Source organism: Amblyomma mixtum, chromosome 2, assembly GCF_055824585.1.
Source record: "Amblyomma mixtum isolate Tamu chromosome 2, ASM5582458v1, whole genome shotgun sequence".
Taxonomy (NCBI): domain Eukaryota; kingdom Metazoa; phylum Arthropoda; class Arachnida; order Ixodida; family Ixodidae; genus Amblyomma; species Amblyomma mixtum.
The window spans coordinates 200,982,173-201,003,387 of record NC_143013.1 but is presented as its reverse complement, the minus strand read 5'-3'; the positions used below and the strand labels follow the sequence as shown (position 1 = coordinate 201,003,387).

The 21,215-nt window shown below is 49.7% G+C and overlaps 1 protein-coding gene and 1 pseudogene across 1 annotated transcript in view; one reads left to right on the top strand and one right to left on the bottom strand.

The window, feature by feature from the left end:
- LOC149362223 (uncharacterized) overlaps positions 1 to 21,215 on the bottom strand; it is a 95,456-nt gene that overhangs the window by 9,782 nt on the left and 64,459 nt on the right. The window contains exons 5-6 of the mRNA XM_089568242.1: positions 8,146 to 8,186; positions 2,565 to 2,634 (exon numbers count right to left, since the gene is read on the bottom strand). Of these exons, the coding sequence (XP_089424368.1) occupies positions 2,565 to 2,634; positions 8,146 to 8,186 (111 nt within the window). The remainder of the gene's footprint in view (positions 1 to 2,564; positions 2,635 to 8,145; positions 8,187 to 21,215) is intronic.
- Positions 2,951 to 6,174, top strand: LOC149362225 (uncharacterized; annotated as a pseudogene).

Genomic DNA, 21,215 nt, shown 5'->3' with positions numbered 1-21,215 from the left:
ATTAATTCTTTGTGAAAATTTTTACGGCAAACACAGAATGTGTACTCATAAAAAAGTGAACTCACAGGAAGCGCACTGAGTCATTTTCCCTCATGAAACCAAATAATATGGGCAGCTCAACAAAATTAGAAGAGACCACTAAGTTGTGAAGAAGGTTCACAAAGTTAGTTTACAGGCATGCTCTGATAATTTAATGGCAGCTCTCGCGGAAAAACAAGAAACATTGGGATAGGATAGGATGGGATACGATAGGAAAACTTTCAATGTCCGACAGAAAGAGGATGGCTAGAGGACTACCCGCCTAGATGACGGCCGAAAGGTCCTGGCTCTCGGCGACGGCTTAGGCCAAACAAACGAGTCGTAGTTGAGTTTCCGGGTCGGAGCTCAGTACTAATGGCCTCCCATTGGCCTTTAGACTTTATGTGTCCTCCCTTCCGGTGCGCGTGAGGACACTCCCATAGTATGTGGTCCAAGGTGGCCCTAAGTTCGCAGTTTGCGCATTTTTCAGAAAACTGCCCTGGGTAGAGATGTGTAAAGCCTAGTCCGCCAGCATAAAAAGGCCTGAATAGCTTATCGTGCCGCGTCGGCTCAAAACTGGAGGACCATATCAACGTCGCAAATGCTACGTCAAAGTTTTGGATGTAATGTCTCGCGCAATGAAGTGCCTATAAAATGTAATGAATTTCTGTTGCCATAAACATGTTGCAGGCCTGCGCTCAAAAATCTTTTATAGCCGGTGCGAAACAAAAGTCTCAGCATATCTCTGAAGGGCCGGGACACGGTTCCTGCAGTTGTGCACACTAGACTTGAATGCATGAAAGGGAACTCAAAATATTTAGGGGGGGGGGGGGGGGGGGGGGCACGAGAACATTTGATTCCAGCATAAGGAGTCAGCACTGGACCCCATGAACCGAACCACAGACGAACATTTAGAGCTATTCATTTGAGCGCCAGAGACAACGCTAAACTGCTCAATAGTAGTTATAGTTTTGTCAATACTGCGTTTATCAATGCAGAAAAACGCCAGATCATCGGCGTACGCAAGCACTTTTACTTCATTGCCAAGGACAACAAAGCCACGGATATTGTTGTTTCGCAGCACACTCAAACAAAGTGGCTCTACCTAGAGGGCGAAGGGTAGCGGTGACATATGACAGCCTTGCTTCACGGATGACCGAACTGGTACAGGCTCGCAAAGGCTCGTTAACAATCAATCGAGTGGAAAAGTTCTCGTAAAAAGGTTGCACCCCTTTTAGTGCTGTTGAGCCAACATTGGCACGCTCGAGAAGAAAAAAGAGAAACGAATGCCGGACACAATCAAATGCCTTCGCATGGTCAATCTGCAGTAAAGCAAACTGCTCATAAGAGTCGAAGCAAGCTTTGAGAATTGTACGTGCAATATGTATGTTACTTGGTATGGAGCGACCTCTCAAACCGCATGTGTGATGAGGGCGAATGAGAGGTGACATCGCGTATTGCAGACGATTTGGCAGAACTTTTGCGAAAATTTAATAGTCCACACTTGCCAACGTGATAGACCTGCAATCATCCACAGAGAGCAACTTTTCTTTGTCGGTGCTCTTCGGAGTTAAGAGTGTGTGATTCGTAGGAAACGACGGAGGAAGGACCTCTACATCTGAACATAGAGCAAAAATCGGTAGGAGGACTGGGCTCAGCGTAGATTTAAACTTTTGTAAAACTCGCATGAGATGCCATCTTGACCTGAGGTTTTGGAGAGAGGTAACTGATCAATTGCTTCTTGTATTTCTTCCTACGTTACGGGGCCATTGACAATAGCACAGCCCTTATCTGATAAAGGTGTTATAAGAGGTGTGAAGTTAGCTAGTAGGTCCGAATTATGAGTACCAAGAGCGTCAGTGAACAGCGCCCTATAATAGTGTCCAAACACAGAGATCGCATCCCTCGTTCTGGTGATGCTATCGCCGCAGCTGAACACGCCTGGTATGAAACTCCAACACAGTCTCGCGCTGTGCATTGCACATCGCCTTCTTCAACTGATACTGCTATCAAAATAGCATTCGTGCTTTGAGCTATGTGGCGGTAGCGACAAAGAGATATGCGTTGCATGCGTTGGTGTGCACAACGTTGCGACAGAAACATGGCACTAGAACAATACACGTTGGCGTTGACACCATCGCTGCAGAAATGCGGCACTGGAGTATAGGCCGCTGGCGAATATCGAGTAAACTGGTGTTGACGATGAAAAGATGAAAAAGTTGAAGCGCATAACCGGCTCCCTGGATCAGTAGAAACCTCAGTCGCGCTTTCAGGTACATGGTGATAGTGTCTACACGAAAAAACTAAGATTTCGCGCAACATTTCGCAATGCTAAACACCAAACTATTTTTCGCCGGTATGCTTCTGTCAGTGTGACGAGCTTTGATTATTTCCGAGTTTTCCCTTCATGATTTGGTTATTGAACAGTTGCCTACGCCTTACTTGCAACTTGATCTCGAATTATGGGCTCTTGCCAGTGCATTAAGTCCTCAGCTGCAGCAGTCTAAACGAGAGGAAAGGAAGGAGCACCTATTGTGGAGACTCACCGAGGGCCGCACATCGAGTCATATGATCCAGGGCGGCTTTAGCCAGGCTGTATGGCACCAAGTTGTAGATCTGCGGACAAAAGAAAGCATAAAAGCTCGTCGGCGAAAAACGTGTCGCACTTAAACCACGAGCGCGTATTCCATGAGTTGGCATCGAGGTGCCAAAACTTATAAATGGCGAAAAACAAGGAAGTTACTGCTCGTGCTCAGGAACAGACGACAACAACAACTGTGCGGCGCACTGCGTGCTGCCCTATCTGACTGAGGTTTTGCAACGCATGGAATGCGCGATGTGGCGATCAGATACACTCTACTATTTCCCGGCACTTCTGATTCCTGTGCCTCAAGACAACGTCAGCACGCCCCAAATCAGGAGCACACGCGCTATGCGTTGCAAAACCTTCGGCGGCGTTACACCAGGTAGAACTGGAATATCTTGAGAGTACTTCTGCAGTGCAATGAGGCTAATGCGCACGTGTGGTTTGGTTTGGTTTGCTGTTTCTGTTGTTTTGTTGTTTCATGCTTTGTGTGCCTGCGCGTGCTGGGTTGAAGCCTTTATAAGCACGAGTTTTTCTTAATAAAATTTCAGTTGACAGTCAGCGCTTGTTTGTTTGCGTGTTTCTTCCCCTCTCTTCGTTTTTCGCGCTGTACATGAATGTCTGATTGCAATCAGGCGGCTATCTGTTATAGCCAAAAAGGTGAGAATTTACTTAAACACTTTAGTATTAACATGACTCGCCTGTTTTCTGACGTCCGTCAACACTGGTATTACTCGCCGCAAAAACTTCTCTTCACCTAAAAAAACCCAATTTCTAAATATTAGTAGCAGGCTTGCCTGAAACACCTGGCATATCAGCCGCTTATGGGGGACGTAATATTACCTCAGCTAGTATGTGAAAATGGGATCGATTAGTTAAAATTTGGGTAAACTGCTGTGAAGGTGAATGGTTAGTTTCGATATTGAGTTCCAGATAAAGGTATTGTGGGGTTGGGAGCGGAAAACTTTCCTCCCGAATCACTGGTCTGCGGGTCGAGATCGTCGCCCACTGCGCCTCACTCGAGCACTCTCGTTTGAGTGTTCTTTGTGACCGTCTTGACTCTGCTTTGCACTCGCGATCCGCATGGTCTCTCTTCTAATCCCTCCATGGAACTAAGCCTGCCCTTGCTCCCACTCAACCTAAAGCCCTCACTCAAGGGACTCCCTCCGATGTTTTTGATCAGCTGGCCTCTCTCTATCTCCCGCCCCCTACGCACCCTCCTACCCGGTGTACTCAGGTGGACCTAACCCCGATCTGGACCAACCCTTCGCTCTCCGGGAGCTCGAATCGGCTCTGGCTGCTAATGCTACACGCTCGGCTCCCGGTGAGGATGCCATTACATACACCACACTTCGCAACCTTCCTGACTGCGCCAAAGAATTCCTCCTTCAAACATACAATGAGGTATGGGACAGCGGCTGTCTGCCCAGCTCCTGGACCTCCTCCCTCATTTCTATTATTCCAAAGCCGGACAAGCCTCCCTCTCTCTCTAACCTCCGCCCAATCTCCCTGAAATCATGTGTTGGTAAGACCCTTGAGCGAATGGGCCTGACTCGCCTCTCTAACTTTCTTGAGGTGAGGGAGTTCTTCCCCCGTTCTTTAAACGGGTTCCGACGCCGCGTCTGTGCACAGGACATGTTTCTGATCCTCCAGCACACCTTTCTGTCACCTACCGCCACTAAAATTCACGCACTTGTGACCGTCGATGTTCGCAAGGCCTTCGACGGTGTCTGCCACGACCACATCCTTTCCCAACTCGTCTCCCTAGACTTTGGCTCCCGCATGTACTCTTATATCCGCTCATTCCTCTCTAAACGTGTCGCTCGCTCTCGAGTAGACACCTATCTGTCCGACCCTCACAACCTCACCCGAGGCACTCCTCAAGGCGCTGTTCTCTCTCCTACTCTTTTCAATCTTGCTATGGCCCCCCTCGCCTCCCAGCTAGCTGAAATTTCCGACCTGCATCATATATTTTACGCCGATGACATCACTCTCTGGTGTTCGTCTGGCTCTCCCGGTCACGTACAGGACACCCTGCAACGTGGCCTAGATCTCATCGACTCCTTTCTCACTACCGCTGGCCTCTCTTCTGCTCCCGAAAAACCCGAGCTCCTCATTCTCAACCATTCCTCATACCAGCGCTCACACAACCACTTCGTCTCTCTCAACCTTTCTGGCTCTCCCATTCCTGTCGTCACGCAGTGCAAAGTTCTTGGCTTTCCTTCGCATGCAGCCAAGAACGTGCAAGCCCTCCACCGCTCTGTCACCACCTGCCACTCCGTAACTCACCTCCTGCGGCGCGTGGTCACTCGGCGCTCAGGTCTCCACGAGGCTCATGCGTGCCGAGTTGCCCACGCGCTGGCCCTCAACAAGGTCTTGTACTTTGCACCCTACGTTTCCTTCAATCAGACTCAACTTAACGCTCTCGAGACTGCCCTTGTGGGCCTCTACAAGGCAGCTCTCAACCTCCCTATCACTACCTCTACTGCAAAGATCTTTGCCACAGGCCTCTTTCATCATCTCCGTTCTCTGCTCTCTCTCCATCATGACTCGCAGCTTGCCCGGCTTTCCCTTACCAGTCAGAGTCAGTCGTTACTGACTCAAGCGGGTATCTCGCCCATTCCCATCGCCCCGTTTACCTCTCCTATTCCCACCCCAGCTCCCAATCTTCGTATCCTCCCCCTCCTGTCCAACATGTCCCCCGTCCTGCACGCCGGCCGTCGTCATGCGGCCGCGCAGCACCATTCCCCTCTCATTGATACCCAGGGTGTAGCTTAAACGGGTGCCTCCTTCGTGGCTCCTCGAGGTTCCTGCGGCTACGCCCTGTACCACCCCCACCTCCCCGCTTCTGAAACTCATACCAGCGGGCTGTTTCTACGTCCTCCCGATGCATTGTCCCTCGAGGTCCTCGCCATTGCGCGTGCCCTCCAGTCATTTGCCCTCCTTCCCTCTCTTCAAGAGTACACAGTCTCTTCAGACTCACAAGCTGCTATACACCACATACAGAAACGCACCCTAACCCCTTCTCTCCAACAGGAGGTAGAACGAGCGGTCTCCGCATTGCAGCCTTCCATCGTTTTCCTCCGCTGGGTGCCTGGGCATTCAGGGATTTACGGCAATGAGGTGGCCCATCAGCTCGCCCGCGACACACTTTTCCGGGCACCGTTGGTCAACTGACCCAAGCCCTCGGAGGACGGTGGGAGACTCACCTTTCGCCGCACTATAAAAGAGGTCTACCTAGAGCTCCGCGTCGACAAACGCCTTTACCCTCCCCACATCCATCACTCACGGTGCCGGAGGCTCGCTTTCTTCGGCACATTCCAATGAATGCAGTCATCACCCCGTCTTGCCTCTTTCTCTATCGCTATCGATCCGGCCCTTCCTGTCCCAACTGCCCCTGTATCCGTGCGGACCTGGCCCATTGCCTCTTCTATTGCCCGGCTGCTCAGGAGTCGGGTTCCTACCCCCCACCTTCCTTATCCATCACCACCTGGCTCGACTGGGTTGGCGCTAAAGGGGAGGAAGAACAGCGACTTCTGGTCCCCCAGGCGGTCGACATGCTCGGCCTGTAAATTTTGGCCGAATAAAGGTCCTCTACTACTACTACCAGATGAACGCCCGCGTTGGAAACGACACTCTCAGGGCAAGAGGATATTGTTACTTGCAAGATATTTTGAGATATGTGAGGATGAAATATATTCCAAAAGATGACGAGCCATTGATGTTAAAAAACTTATGTCCAAAGTTAGAGGAGATTTTTATAATCTGAGGATACCTCGCACCGCGTGCGCAAGTTTGCAGTACTCAGGGATATCTGCAATCGCAAGAGACGGCTAAAAAACCGTGGCATGAATTTTTCAGATTTGAGCAGATCTGGCAAATCAAGACGGACAAATTGTCTTTGCCATTCTTCATTTTCCACTTACCTCCTTTTGAGAATGACAGGTGCTGAGTACATGCATTTTGCAACGTCCGCTCTGTGATGTGGTGTATAGGCGTCTTTTTGTGTTCAGAGATTTCTTTGTATTCTTCGCACACCGTTCTCAGCCTCAGTCGCCTCTTTTCAAAATCCATTTCCTTTTTGTCCCTCCTTTCCAACTTTTTAGCTCGTCACGGAAGTGTATCCGTTTGCCTAACGCCTATCAACCGTTTGCCTCAAAAAGAGTATAGAAAATGCACCCAGGCTTCTGTTCGAAGCCGCTATTTTAAAATTATAGATTCCTTCATTAGTTGAAAAACAGCGCAGAAAATGCACCCAGGCTTTTATTCGACACGGTAGTGTCTGCTACTTTGAAATTATAGGTTCCTTTTCTATAAGATGGCTGTCATGAGTGTGATATCTGATATCAGTTCAGGCGCATGACCAAGACGTAGGACGGTCTTGATAAGCGCTGTATAAGCAGAGGCGTCTGTGAATAAAGCCCACTTTCGTTCCTGCCCTGGCTGCCTACGTTCGTGTCCTTCCTCGGCCACGATAGAACAATACCAAATATACGATAGGTTATGCCCGCAACCTTGAGAGGCCTCGAATTTCTACCACACATTCCGAGAGTGTAACAAAGCAAACTCAGATATTGCGGAAACCGACAGGAGCCCCGAGCATGGGGTGGCGGTACTGGCCAGCTCGGACCCCTCGACCCAGCATCAGCTGATGAAGAGGGCCTGGCGGGCAGCAAGTGCCCTTGCACTTGCGGACTTTTAGGAGAGCCACCCTGTTAAACTGAACAGGTCAATCAAATGCTTTTAAAGCGAAAGCTTTACTACTTGCACTTTCAGCCTTTGCCGTGGCGCGGCGGTGCCACCATTGACCTTTAGTTGACCTCTGTGTGACATCATGTGTGACATCACGCCGAAGAGAAGGGCGACCGACTTGCGCCGTCGCAAGCCGCGGCGGTGCCACCACCGGCGCCTAATTCCTGCGCTCTCCGCTAGGAGCGCAACAGGTGCTTTGTGACGTCACGCCGAAAAGAATGGCCACGGACTCGCGCCGTCGCAAGCCGCGGCGGTGCCACCACTGGCGCCTAACTCCTGCGCTCTCCGCTAGTAGCGCGATTGTGGCGTTACGCTGAAAAGATTAGGCTCGACTCACGTCGCTAGAAAGCAGTAGCTGTGCCAACCACCAGCGGCTTAACATTGCTTCGCGATCTCGTGCCGTCCGTGTGCGACGGCGGTGCACATGAACGGCGGCCTGACTGGACTGGATTGAACTGGACTGGATTGTATTGGATTGGATTGGATTAGATTACATTAGATTAGATTACATTGGATTGGATTGGATTGTATAACGGATGCATCGCACAAGTCTAACCACAAGCACCACCACCAGCTACACTACCAGCTGAACCATGGCGTAGGTACGAATATTGCTTTCGCAATTACCGGGCTTAACCAAGCTAAGCCACAGCGAATTTTTTTCCTTTCTAAAAGTAATTTGAACTTCCATTAAGGCGTTAAATAGACCATTGACAAACCCTTGAGCTCAATCTGGTCGCCTGCAGCAAGCCTGCGAACTAAGGAAACGGATCTTCGTGACGTCCACTTACCACGGCCTGCGAAGCGACGCTCGAGACATTCACGATGTTACCTGCAAATAAAGAAGGCACTGAGCACACGAGATGATTTCCATGTTATGAACATAATGCAGAATTACCCAAAGCAAGGATATCTTTGGAAGGACTGCGACAGACTGCTCAATGGTCATAGCAAGTAGCACATCGGGACGAGGGCCGAGACACATCGCTCTGTCCCTTCTCTTCCTGTGGTCTCGTGCCGTTCCGCTGTTGCACTACAAATCATGTCCAGCCAATGCATGCCCATCATTACATGTTGTATCGCTTTAAGCGTTCCACGTTTCGGAGGCTACACTTTTTCGATTGAAATCTAAAGGCGGGGGTGCTATACCTCACCACATCCCACTGTATTCTTGGTTGTTATAATGCGTATCTTGGGCAGTTATTCGCCTTACATGTAGCGAGAACGATTGAAAGTTATCAACACCACTGTGAACCAGATACTTTCAGTCAATAACCAAGACTAGCTCTCTGCTTAGCGTCCGCCAAATCGTGTCACGTGTATCGCGCTCTTGCATCGGTCCCTTTTCATCCCACTGAAACGGAGCGATATATAAGGATCATTTCTTTCAAAGCGTAAAAACGATCAGACACAAAATTAGCGCGATTTCAAAAGCCGAAACAGTTTCTATCTGGAGAAGAGTAGTGTTCATAGCTTTACTAAATGTCGACTTTTCGCGACCTCAATGGGACAAAGAAGGGACCGTGATCACTCAGTGGTCTAAGTGCCTTTTCTGAGCTACACGTGTATACGCAGAAATCTGTAACCCATTTACTCCATTTCGTTTTCAGCACGTCATGTATTTGGTCAATGTTCATTTTTGTTTTCTTCTTTCGTAACTACGTGTTGTTACGCAGTGGTTTGTTCGCAAAAAAAAAAAACAGACATTTCTCACTGAACACCTCTAATTTAAAGGGTTACTGAAACAAAGTGTTTGGGCGCCGGCTTTTTTTTTTCTTGACAGAAGTCTACGGGCATACTAATCATGAAAGTATGCTCAAAACACCATTGCGTACAGGTAATATTTAAGTACAAACCATTTTATACCGGCACTTTCCGGTCTTGGTCAACAGCTGACCAGCTAACCTGGACTACCACATTCCTGTTGACGTCATCGTCACCGGCAAGCACTGGCTGCCGGTGGATTCGGTGACCTCAAAATAATTGTGGAAAGTGCACCTTGACATCAACGAATGCGGGTGAAAGTGTCAAGCGGCTTTTCGGACAAAAATAAAATCGTATTAAATTAGGCGGCACTCAACGCCTGTGACTTATACTTGCCAGAAGGCATGTCCTTCCGCTCGTGAAGCGCAATAAAATATTTGTTTGTGTTCGAAACTTTCTCTCTGTGCCCGTTTAAACGAGCAAACTTCACAGATCATCATAATCAGCCTGACTGCACCCACTGCAGGGCAAAGGCCTCTCCCCCATGTCTCTCCAATCAACCCTGTGTTTTGCCAGCTGCGAACAAAGTATCCCCGCCAACTTCTTAATCTCATCCGCCCACCTAACCGTCTGCAGCCCCCTGCTAGACTTTTCTTCTCTTGCAATACACTCCGTTACCCCTAAGTACCAGCTGTTATCATGCCTTCACATCACATGCCCTGCCCAAGCCCAGGCAAAGCAAGTTCCGAGAGGCCACTGTAAGGCTAATCGCGCCTGTATTTGAGCACCATCCTCAACAACCACATCTATCATGACAGGGGTCGGTTTTATAACACTCTGGCATGCATAGCTGTGCCTGTCTGGCACTAGCTGCGTGGCATTCGTTCGCAGTAGTGGCTATCATTTCGAAATTGGCTATCATTTCGAACACCGCCCCCCCTCCGGGGGGGCGGTGTTCTTGTTTTAATGAAATCGAATGTGCCATCTCTCTCCCTTTTATCAACCAGCAACCATGAAATTGTTGCTTTTAAGTTATCGCTAACTTCTAATACAATCATATTAATTGCATGCTACCGTCCTCCTGACTGCGACACTTCATTTCTTGACGAACTGTATTCAATACTACTGGACCTCAAGCACCGTTTTCCCCATGCAAGTCGCTTAATTCGTGGCGACTTCAACTTCCCTGATATTAACTGGCCGGACTTATCTGCACATAGCGCCCAATCCAAGCAGTTTTTGGGTATAGTGCTTACTTTCAACCTTTCTCAACAAGTGGACGTACCAACACGGCTCAACAATACTCTTGACCTTGTTCTTGCTTCTAACCCCGATTCTATCCAGTCATTATCATGCATTGCTGGCTTCAGTGATCATTGCACCTTATTGTTCAACTTATCTGTGCCGGTGTCTACTCGTCAACCATCAGTCAAGTATATTCGTGACTATAACAAGGCCAACATTGCAAGTATTATCTCAGAGTTAGGCAACTTCCTCAATCATTTCCGTATGTGCTCCGCAGCAAGAACAGTTAATGATAATTGGCTGCTATTCAAAACAAAGTTATTATCACTTATCGATATACACGTTCCCCTTATATGCATTCGAGGTGACGCAAGCAGACCGTGGTTTTCTAGTGCACTCAAAAAACTTTCAAGGAAAAAGAAACACCTCTTCCGTGTAGCAAAGCACTCGGGCTGCCCACAACAGTGGAAAAGGAATTTCTCGTGTCTTCGCGAATACACTAAACTTCTTCGACAATTAAAAAAGAAATTTCATCATCAAGATCTACTAAGCATCATTTAACTCCAACCCCAAAAACTTCTGGAAACTTCTAACTGCAGGTGACAGGTCATCGCGCAATATCTCATTAGTTGATAATGATGGATCTGAGGTTCGATCAGACCAGCGCAGTGCGGTTATGAACTCATACTTTTCTTCTCTTTTTACCAATGAACCTTCCTTAAATATCCCCCCCCCCCTTACAAAAGCTTCCATTTTCTCAGATGCCGCCTGTTACTATCACTGCCAACGGTATTGAAAATCTCATAGATAAGCTTAAGGTTTCAAGCGCCCCAGGACCTGATAATATACCTTCAAAGATACTGAAATGCACTAAGGATATCTCAAGCCAGTTTTTGCAAATAATATTCGAGCAATCGATTGCTACAGGTTCAATTCCAGATGACTGGAAGATGAGTCGAGTAGTTCCGGTTTTTAAAGAAGGTAAGCGGTCCGATCCTTCTAACTACCGTCCGATTTCTCTAACATGCATTGCCTGCAAGCTACTAGAGCACATTATATATTCGCACGTGGCCTCTCATCTAGATTACAACAGCTTCTTTTCCCCCCATCACCATGGTTTCAGATCCGGTTATTCATGCGAAACCCAACTTTTTCATTTCACTACCGATCTCAGCCTAAATTTAGATTCGTCATTTCAGACTGATGTCATATACCTGGACTTCTCGAAAGCTTTTGATCGTGTACCCCATCAGCGCCTTCTAGCCAAACTTTCATGCTTATGCCTCGATCCTCTGGTTTTAACATGGCTGCGTTGTTTTCTAACCGCTCGTTGTCAATACACCATTATCGATGATGATCAGTCGCCTGCAACTGAGGTTTTGTCCGGTGTCCCCCAGGGCTCGGTGCTCGGTCCACTTCTATTTTTAATTTTCATAAATCACCTTCCTGCAGGCATCTCATCGACCATTCGTCTTTTCGCAGACGACTGCGTCTTTTACCGTCGCATAACCACTAAAAAAGACCAGCTAATCCTTCAAAATGACTTAAGCAGAATTGAAGATTGGTGTTCCACATGGCTAATGCAGCTCAACGTTCCCAAGTGTAAGTACATGCAGGTAACACGCAAGCGCACCACTGTCAACTACGCATATTCATTGAACTCAACCATCCTTTCCAAAGTCGTTTCATACCGGTACCTAGGAATTCATATCACCAACAACCTCACGTGGTCCGAGCACATTACGAAACTCGCAGCTGATGCTTCGAAATCACTCGGGTTTATCAGACGGCACCTTTGTTCTTCCCCACCTTCTATCCGAATACTAGCCTACAATACTTTCGTCCGCACTAAACTAGAATATGCCTCTCCTATTTGGAACCCACACCGAGCTTACTTAATCGACACCCTAGAAGCTATTCAAAACCGTGCAGCCCGCTTTATTTCATCCGACTATCACACCCATTCTAGCATTACAAATATAAAATTGTCTCTCGACATAGAGCCTGTGATGCACAGGCGGAAAATTGCCCGTTTGTCACTGTTCCGCAAACTTTACCATTGTTTTCCATCACTTCGGGACTCCATTTTGCTTCCGCCCCTCAGAACCTCGCGCCGTCTCTTTAACTCCATGAGCATTCTACACGTACACGGCTCCACTAACGCATTTAACAAGTGTTTTCTACCCGTTGCCATCGAAGAATGGAATTCATTACCCGAGTGCATTGTCATCGAACGAGATCCGTGTAAGTTCCGCATATTGCTGCTGTCGCACTTAAAAACCTGATGTTGATTATTCTTTTTGTGTTTAACTACCGTTTCATAAAAGTTTGGCCACTCTCTGTGATCGGTTCATGTACATTTTTTTGTTTATATCCTGTCAGTACATGTATATAGCACTGATTGTGACCTGGTGTATTTTTGTTATGTAATGCCCCACCACCCAGGGGCCTTTAAGGGTCAATAAATGATGATGATGATGATGATGAAATAGGCTGCCCGATGCTACATGCATCATCATCATCATCATTTATTATCGCTTAAGGGTCCCTGTTGGGGTATTACAAAAGGGGGGGGGGGGGGGAGGGCGAACAGAGAAAAGATACTGAACCAAAGGTCAACCGAAATACAACGAGGTAACGCACAACATAGAATAGAGTAAAGAACGCGTCAGTCGTGAAACAGGGCTTATCACCACTGCCCTGATACAAAGACCATTACACTATTAGACAAATGGCCCTCTCGGCATTGTTCTCGTGGTCGCATCCGTGATAAACATGCGTGGTGGAGATGCTACAGCCCAACACATGTTTGAGGCTAACTCGAAATGCAGCCGTGGACTGAGACTTCAGCACGCATGAACGACCTTCAGTTCGTCATTATAAAGTCAGCGCCCTCCCCCCCCCCCCCCCCAAGGCGATTTTATCTCTCAGCCCTAGCGTACTGTTTATCGCAAAAATAGTGTTGTTGTTTTTTTACACTGACAGCAGTGGTCCTAAACATATGTAGATATTGATACGTGGCGGCTAGAAGCAGTAATAGAAACAGCAGACGTAATCTGCTACGCAAGGGACCGACGGCTTGGAGGAGTCTCACAGCACACTAGCTTGCACCTCAGCGTCGTCTTCTTAACAAAACCACTTCGTCGTCCTCCCAGCGTCCGTAGCATGACCCCCCTCGCGGCAAAAGCACCGTCCCGGTGCGCACTACACAGGCCAGCTAGACGGCGAGTTGTAAGGTTTGAGGCGGGACACATGGACGATGTCGGTGCGGGGAGCAGCGGCCGAGGATGGCGGATGTAGCGGGGTGATCTCGTACGTCACCGCGGTCACCGGACGTACGACCCGATAAGGGCCTGTATATCGGGGAAGCAGTTTTTCACAAAGGCCCACACGGCGGGAAGGGACCCAGAGTAAAACAAGAGAGCCAGGAGAGTAGGTGACTTCACGACGGCGACAGTCATGACGTCGTTTCTGATTGACTTGGGAGGCTGACAGCCGCTGGCGGGCGACAAGACGGGCAGCGTCGGCGCGAGCGATGGCGTACCGAGCGTAAGGACTCGTGGAGGCGGTGGCGGGCAGCACACTGTCGAAGGGCAGCAAAGGATCGCGGCCAAAGAGAAGATAAAAAGGGGAGAAACCGGCTGTATCGTGACGCGTAGAATTGTAGGCGAATGTAACAAATGGGAGGCTAATATCCCAGTCGCGGTGATGGTCGGAGACGTACATGGAAATCATGTTGGTGAGGGTACGGTTCAGACGTTCAGTGAGCCCGTTCGTCTGCGGATGGTAGGCCGTGGCGAATTGATGACGGACGGAGCAGAAGCGGAGCAGTTCGGCGACCACTTTGGAAAGAAAGCAGCGGCCGCGATCGGTGAGTAGGTGACGGGGAGCACCGTGGTGGAGTATGACGTCGTGCAGGAGAAAGTCAGCGACATCAGTTGCGCAGCTGGTTGGGATCGCTCGGGTAATAGCGTAGCGCGTGGAGTAGTCCGTCGCGACCGCGATCCATTTGTTTCCCATAGCAGACACCGGAAAAGGGCCGAGCAGGTCGAGACCGACACGGGAAAACGGGTCTTCGGGGATGGGAATCGGCTGAAGGTGTCCGGGAGGGAGAACCGAGGGCGTCTTCCGTCGTTGGCACAGCTCGCAAGCGGCCACATAACGGCGGACAGAACGGTATAGACCGGGCCAAAAGAAGCGGCGGCGCACGCTGTCGTAGGTGCGGGAGACTCCAAGATGACCGGCCGTGGGAACGTCATGAAGCTGCTCAAGGACGCTGCGGCGCAGGTGTTGCGGGACCACGAGCAAGAGGTCAGCGCCGTCAGGCCGCATATTGCGCCGGTAGAGGACGTTCTCATGGAGCACAAACGGGGCAAGGGACGCATCACAGCGGTTGGCAGTGAGGCGGTCGATGAGGGAACATAGAGAAGAATCCAAGCGCTGTTCTTGCGCAATGTTGCGGAAGGCTGAGATGGATAAGACGCAGGCGTCAGCCTCGCATTCGTTGGAGGTAGGCGCATCGACAGGGTAACGGGACAAGCAATCCGCGTCCTGGTGCAAGCGGCCGGACTTGTGGACGACACAAAATGTGTACTCTTGAAGGCGAAGAGCCCAGCGCCCCAGCCGGCCTGTAGGGTCTTTGAGCGAAGAAAGCCAGCATAAGGCGTGGTGATCCGTGATAACAGAGAAAGGGTGCCCAAACAAGTAAGGGCGGAATTTTGCAATAGCCCAAACCAGGGCGAGGCATTCCCGCTCGGTGATAGAATAGTTGCGCTCTGACACAGAAAGGAGACGGCTGGCGTACGCAATAACGCGAAGCTTGTTGCGTTGCCGCTGAGCAAGTAGGGCACCAATGCCATGGCCGCTCGCATCGGTCCGAAGTTCTGTAGGGGCTGAAGGATCAAAGTGAGCCAACACAGGCGGAGCAGTGAGGGCATTGATAAGGGCTCTGAAGGCGTCAGCTTGGGGGGGTCCCCAAGAGAACGGGATGTCCTTCTTGAGGAGCGTGGTAAGAGGTCGGGCTATTTCCGCAAAGTTCTGGATGAACCGGCGGAAATAGGAACATAGGCCGAGAAAGCTGCGCACATCACCGGAGGAGCGCGGAGTGGGAAATGAACGCACGGCGCGGACCTTGTCGGGGTCGGGTTGGATCCCAGCAGAATCGACCAAGTGGCCAAGGACCTTGAGCTGTCGGCGGCCGAAGGTACATTTCTTCGAGTTCAGCTGAAGACCAGCGCGGCGGAAGACGGCAAGGATGGCTGAAAGGCGATGCAGATGGCTTTGGAATGTGGACGAAAAAACAATCACGTCATCTAAGTAGCAGAGGCATGTCGTCCACTTAAAACCGCGCAGGAGGGAGTCCATCATGCGCTCGAAGGTGGCAGGGGCATTGCACAGGCCAAAAGGCATGACTTTAAACTGGTACAGGCCGTCCGGGGTGACAAAGGCGGTTTTCTCCCGATCCCGTTCATCGACAGCTATCTGCCAGTAACCTGAGCGAAGATCGATGGAGGAAAAGTAACTGGCGCCGTGCAAGCAGTCGAGAGCGTCGTCAATTCGGGGCAAAGGGTAGACGTCTTTCTTTGTGACGGCATTCAGATGGCGGTAATCGACGCAGAATCGCCAAGTTTGATCTTTCTTTTTAACAAGCACGACAGGGGACGCCCAAGGACTAGTCGAAGGCTCGATGATGTTGCGGGCCAGCATCTTGTCCACTTCTGCCTGAATAACACGGCGCTCTGCGAGGGAGACCCTATAGGGCCGTCTGTGAATGGGGCGGGCCTCGCCGGTGTCAATGTGGTGGGCGACAACAGAGGTTTGACCCAAGGGACGGTCCCCAAAATCAAAAATATCACTGTAGGAGGACAAGAGGCTGTGAAGAGCAGAAGAATCAGCAGAGGGTAGATCGGCCGCTATCATCCGGGAAATAGAATCCTCACTGGAGGGCTGCGATGTAGGGACATTGGATACGGCAGTCGTTGGGTCAGGAGCCAGGACAGAGACTGTGCAATCGGTCAATGGGGACAGATCAGCAAGTGAAATGCCGGTCGGAAGTACCTGAGGGGACGGGCTGAAGTTGAGGACAGGGAGGCAGGTGCAGTTGTTGGTGATGTGGACAATGGTGTGGGGAAAGAGGACGTTACGATTCAGAATCACAGCGGTGATAGGGCAGGCGACGTAGTCTCCATCAGGGACGGGAGGAGAAGGCGACATAGGGATGTAGACAGCAGCTTGTGGCGGGAGACGAGCAAACTCGGTGGATTGAAGGCGATGTGAGCTGGTGGAGTCGTCATTGCACAGGGGCAGATCCAATCGGAGAAGGCCTGAGGAACAGTCAATAAGAGCTGAATGGGCGGTTAAAAAGTCAAGGCCAAGGATTATGTCCTGAGGGCACCTGGTCAGGACGGTGAACTTAACGGGTATATGACGTCCGGCAATGCTGACTCTCGCAGTGCACATTCCAATCACGGCAGCGGGGCTGCCATCGGCGACGCGAACCGTGGACATGGCGGCAGGCGTTAAAACTTTCTTCAGACGGCGGCGCAAAGACGAGCTCAGGACAGACACTTGGGCGCCGGTATCAATGAGGGCAAGGACCGGGACACCATCCACGAGAACATTCAAGAGATTACGTTGGGCAGCGGGGGTCAAGAGAGGATTTTCAGGCCGGGTCAATGATGCAGCGTCACCTCCGGGGGCTGCATCGGCTAGTTTTCCGAGAAGTGGCGGGAGGTCGAAGGAGAAGGGCTGCGGCGTGTGGTAGGAGAACGGGAGCGGCGGCCTAATGGGGAAGGTGAGCGGCTGGACCCACGAGCTTGCGGAGCGGGCTCGTCACGGAGCGGATCGGGACGTGGGGTGAAGCGGCGCGGGCCGTAGTCGTTGCGGCGATCGACGAAGGAGTAGGGGCGAGGTGGCGGGGACCAACGGCTGCGGCAGTGACGGGAGATGTGTCCGACGCGAGAGCAGGTAAAACAGATCGGCCTGTCATCAGAGGTACGCCATTCGGCTGGATTGCGATATCGGTACCGAGGCGAGAAGCTGCGACTGTAAGTGGCAGCTGCGATCACTGGAGGGTCCGGGCTGGCATGAGCGTTGTCCACGACGCGAGAAGGGACGGCCATGTTCGCAACCTCCTGTCGAACGACGGCTTGGATGAGGGCCAAGGTGTTGTCCGGCAGTGGCAAGGAAGAAACAGCGGGCGTCATCGCCTCCAGTTCGCGGCGCACGATACGGGTTAAGTTAGCAGGGTCGGAAGGCTGCCGCAATGTTGGCAGATCTTCACACGAGGAGCTAGCAGCAGTGTTCGGCAGCCGGTCAAAACGGTGAGAAATGCGCCGGTGTTTGGCTTGCTCGAAACGCCGGCACACCTCAAGAACAGAGGCGACCGTGGAACAGTCTTTGCATAGAAGCAGGTTAAAGGCATCGTCGGCAATGCCTTTCAGTATGTGGCCAACTCGATCTGCCTCGGACATGTCTTTATCCACTTTACGGCACAAGGCGAGGACGTCTTGTATGTACGCTATGTATGGCTCGGAGGAAGTTTGGGCGCGTGACGCGAGGGCCTTCTTGGCGGCGAGTTGGCGGCCGATGGGTTTTCCGAAGAGGTCGCGGAGCTTCTGTTTACAGATGTCCCATGAGGTCAAGTCCTCTTCGTGGGTTTCGAACCACACTCTCGCGGTGCCGGTCAGATAAAATATGACATTAGCGAGCATCAGCGTTGGATCCCACCTGTTGTGCATGCTGACGCGTTCGTAAAGGGCCAGCCAGTCGTCCACATCAACGTCGTCGGTACCGCAGAACGTGCCCGGTTCGCGGTGGTGGGCGACGACGACCGCTGGCGGTGTTGACGGAGAGGGAGATGGCTCGGACTCGTTAGACATGGTGGCGAGACGGCGGCCACGGCGGAGAGCCAGCTTGAGGTCGGGGATCGAATTTAGCAACCTCCACCAAATGATACGTGGCGGCTAGAAGCAGTAATAGAAACAGCAGACGTAATCTGCTACGCAAGGGACCGACGGCTTGGAGTAGTCTCACAGCACACTAGCTTGCACCTCAGCGTCGTCTTCTTAACAAAACCACTTCGTCGTCCTCCCAGCGTCCGTAGCAATATCATACTGAGGTCTATTTCGCGAGACGTTAACCCCCATCGCTATTATAGCCCACACTTGTTTATCTTATCAGCAAGCCGCATCTACTTTGGATGGAAAAGGCGACAGCGTGCAATAGCACCGAGTAAAGCCACTGTTTAGAGACCTTGGGGTGCTGCCACTTGCAGTAACATTTACTAACTCTTTCATAGACTCCAGCGGTCTATCATAGATACCATGGGTTGCGTACATAAAGCTCTGCTACTGTGCTCTAGCGTCTCTGATTTTATAGTCCCTGCAGACGCTGCGTCAACATTCGTAGACGAGACGTGAGCACTATAAAGTTATCGTATACAAAGGCGCAATGACCTGAGATATGTACACAGAAAAGCTGTAATGCCTTACGAAACCAAGAACGACCTCAAACCAAGCGTGTAAAATCACCACAAAAAGTCTTTTTCACAAAAACAGCTCCCTCTTTTTCGCCAGCTCTCGTATGGATCCAGTGAGTGTGTGTTTTCATTTGCTTAGATACAAAGATGGACACTTGAAAAACCTAAAATGTGATGATTTGTTTCGTGGTGACATCTGATGATGTGGATGCGCCAAAAAAAGTATAGTTAAGAGCCTGAGATCAATGGTGAGTGACAATGTGGACCAGTATTGCTAGTACAGCATTAGCAACAGCTTTGAAGCGCGGCTCGATCGCCCTGAACTTATCGGGCACAGAAAGTTCCGCTCCCAATTTTAGCTCGGGAGGCTATCAAAGGAAAAGGATGTATGGCGGCCATGAAAGAGAGCATCCGGAGTAACGGGAACTCCAGAGCGTGACTATGGTGACGTGATCTCTTGTACTGATCGCCTATCCCACCAGAAGTCAGGAGAGTAGGTGGATCAAAAAGCGGTTCTTATTTTCTTCTTTTTGAACCCACGAACACTTCAAAGATGTGGGAGCAAGCCAGTCCATTAAAAAATTTTAAATTGTACTCAACTAAATCTCTGCATCCGTTCCACAGAATGTGTGCGCGGAGTCTATTAAATTACACAGCCCGTGCGATTTTCTGCATGAAAAATGGCATCGAGCATTCACTTGCGTGAGCACAGCAGTAACGTGCACGATTCAAGCAACGGACCAGTGCGATTTGTCTTATTTTTGGTAGGGATGGCCGGCCTCCAGCGAGCAGTAATTACAATCGGAATGAGCACTGCTTCTACGGTCAGTTCAGAATGCGTCACAAGGAGATCCTTCACGTTTCAGGTGTGCTTTTGTTCACAAAGTGTCTCAGGCCACAGCTGCAGCATTTATGCTGCAGATGGTTTTAAAAACGCCAAAGGAATACTGATGTTTCGGTGTTGATTAGAGGATCGTCGAAACAAAAACAGAGTCCATTCTTGCTCTACTGCGTGCCTTAACAGCGAGTAGTTGCTTGCACGCGCTAAACAACATTATTGTAATGGTAACAAAATATGCAGGAAATGTTCTTCATGCGTAATTTGCACTCTTACTTAATAAACTAGGAAACTGCGTTTCGGGTTCCATATTCAAAATCCTTGACAGCACACACTGGAACAAGGGCCGGGAGGAACCCAGTAGTTTGCTGGCCAACGTTTCGACAAGAATTGTATTCGCTCCAGACGAAGACGAATCCCAGACGTTGATCAGAAGTCCAAACATTCATCAGCGCACCCTGTAGCCTCTTGCACAATTATGCCGCTCATTCGCGTGCGTCTATATTTGCAGGAGCAAACTAAACGCCCTAATATCGTCTTGAACAAGGCGCGTTGTTCATTCATAAGGAGGACACTAGAAAGCGTTGTCGCAATTTGTAAAATCTTCCATACAACGGGCTGTAGCCAAGCATGCTGCATTAAAGCAAGACTGTTTTTAGGATAGATATCTACTCGAGCAAGGTCTATTGCTGGGCGAGTTGGTTGGGGTACATCTTGCGAAAAACAGCGCTTGCAGACAAAGGACCAGAACGAGGACACACAACAGCGCAGTTGTGTGTCCTTCTCGTTCTGGTCCTTTGTCTGCAAGCGCTGTTTTTCTCAAGATATCTACTCGTTTTAGGGTACATTGGATAGCGCTTATGTAATGCGCAGTTTCTTTTGATTGTTTTGAAAGCACGAATGTTTTAAAGGAATGCAGAGAATAATCCAACCAATATTGTACTTGGTGAATGAAAATTGATTTTGAGATTTTTTCTGGGAGTGGTCATTTTCGGGGGCGAAAGACACATTTATTACTGGGAAAAATGCACCTAAAAATTTTCCTGCAGCTTTATCTAAATTCTCGACCTCTACACCGTACATCTTTTATAAAAATGGTCTATATATTGTCTGTAGACTTCTTGTAGACTCGATTGCTATCCTACAGAAATTTCATTTTGTCTATTCAAAGTCTAATAGGCTGTCTATAGAAAAAACTTAATAAAATTGTATGGTCGTAATTCTGCAGATTGTCTATACACTATGTATAGGAACTGTATTGCCTATGGACTCGGCTGTCGGATTTGTTTATATAAAATTTTTAGTTTCTTTTAACTATATGAACTTTATTCGCCAAAAGTCTTTGAAAAGTCTATAGAATCTCTAAAGCAACTTTTGAAACTGAGCCCTTCGTTATCACAGTTACGAAATGCATGGCAGTTTAGCGCAACATCTGGGATAGGAGTAGAAACAAAACTGTGTCGATGCACCGCAGTCGCCTACCGAAATAAGCCTGTAGTGGCGACAACAGTAGTTCGTTTTATGCCCTTTTCTCGCTTTTTATACCTCTGTTTTCTCTGAAAATCGCCCGTTTTTAAGTAGAATGCGGCGATCTG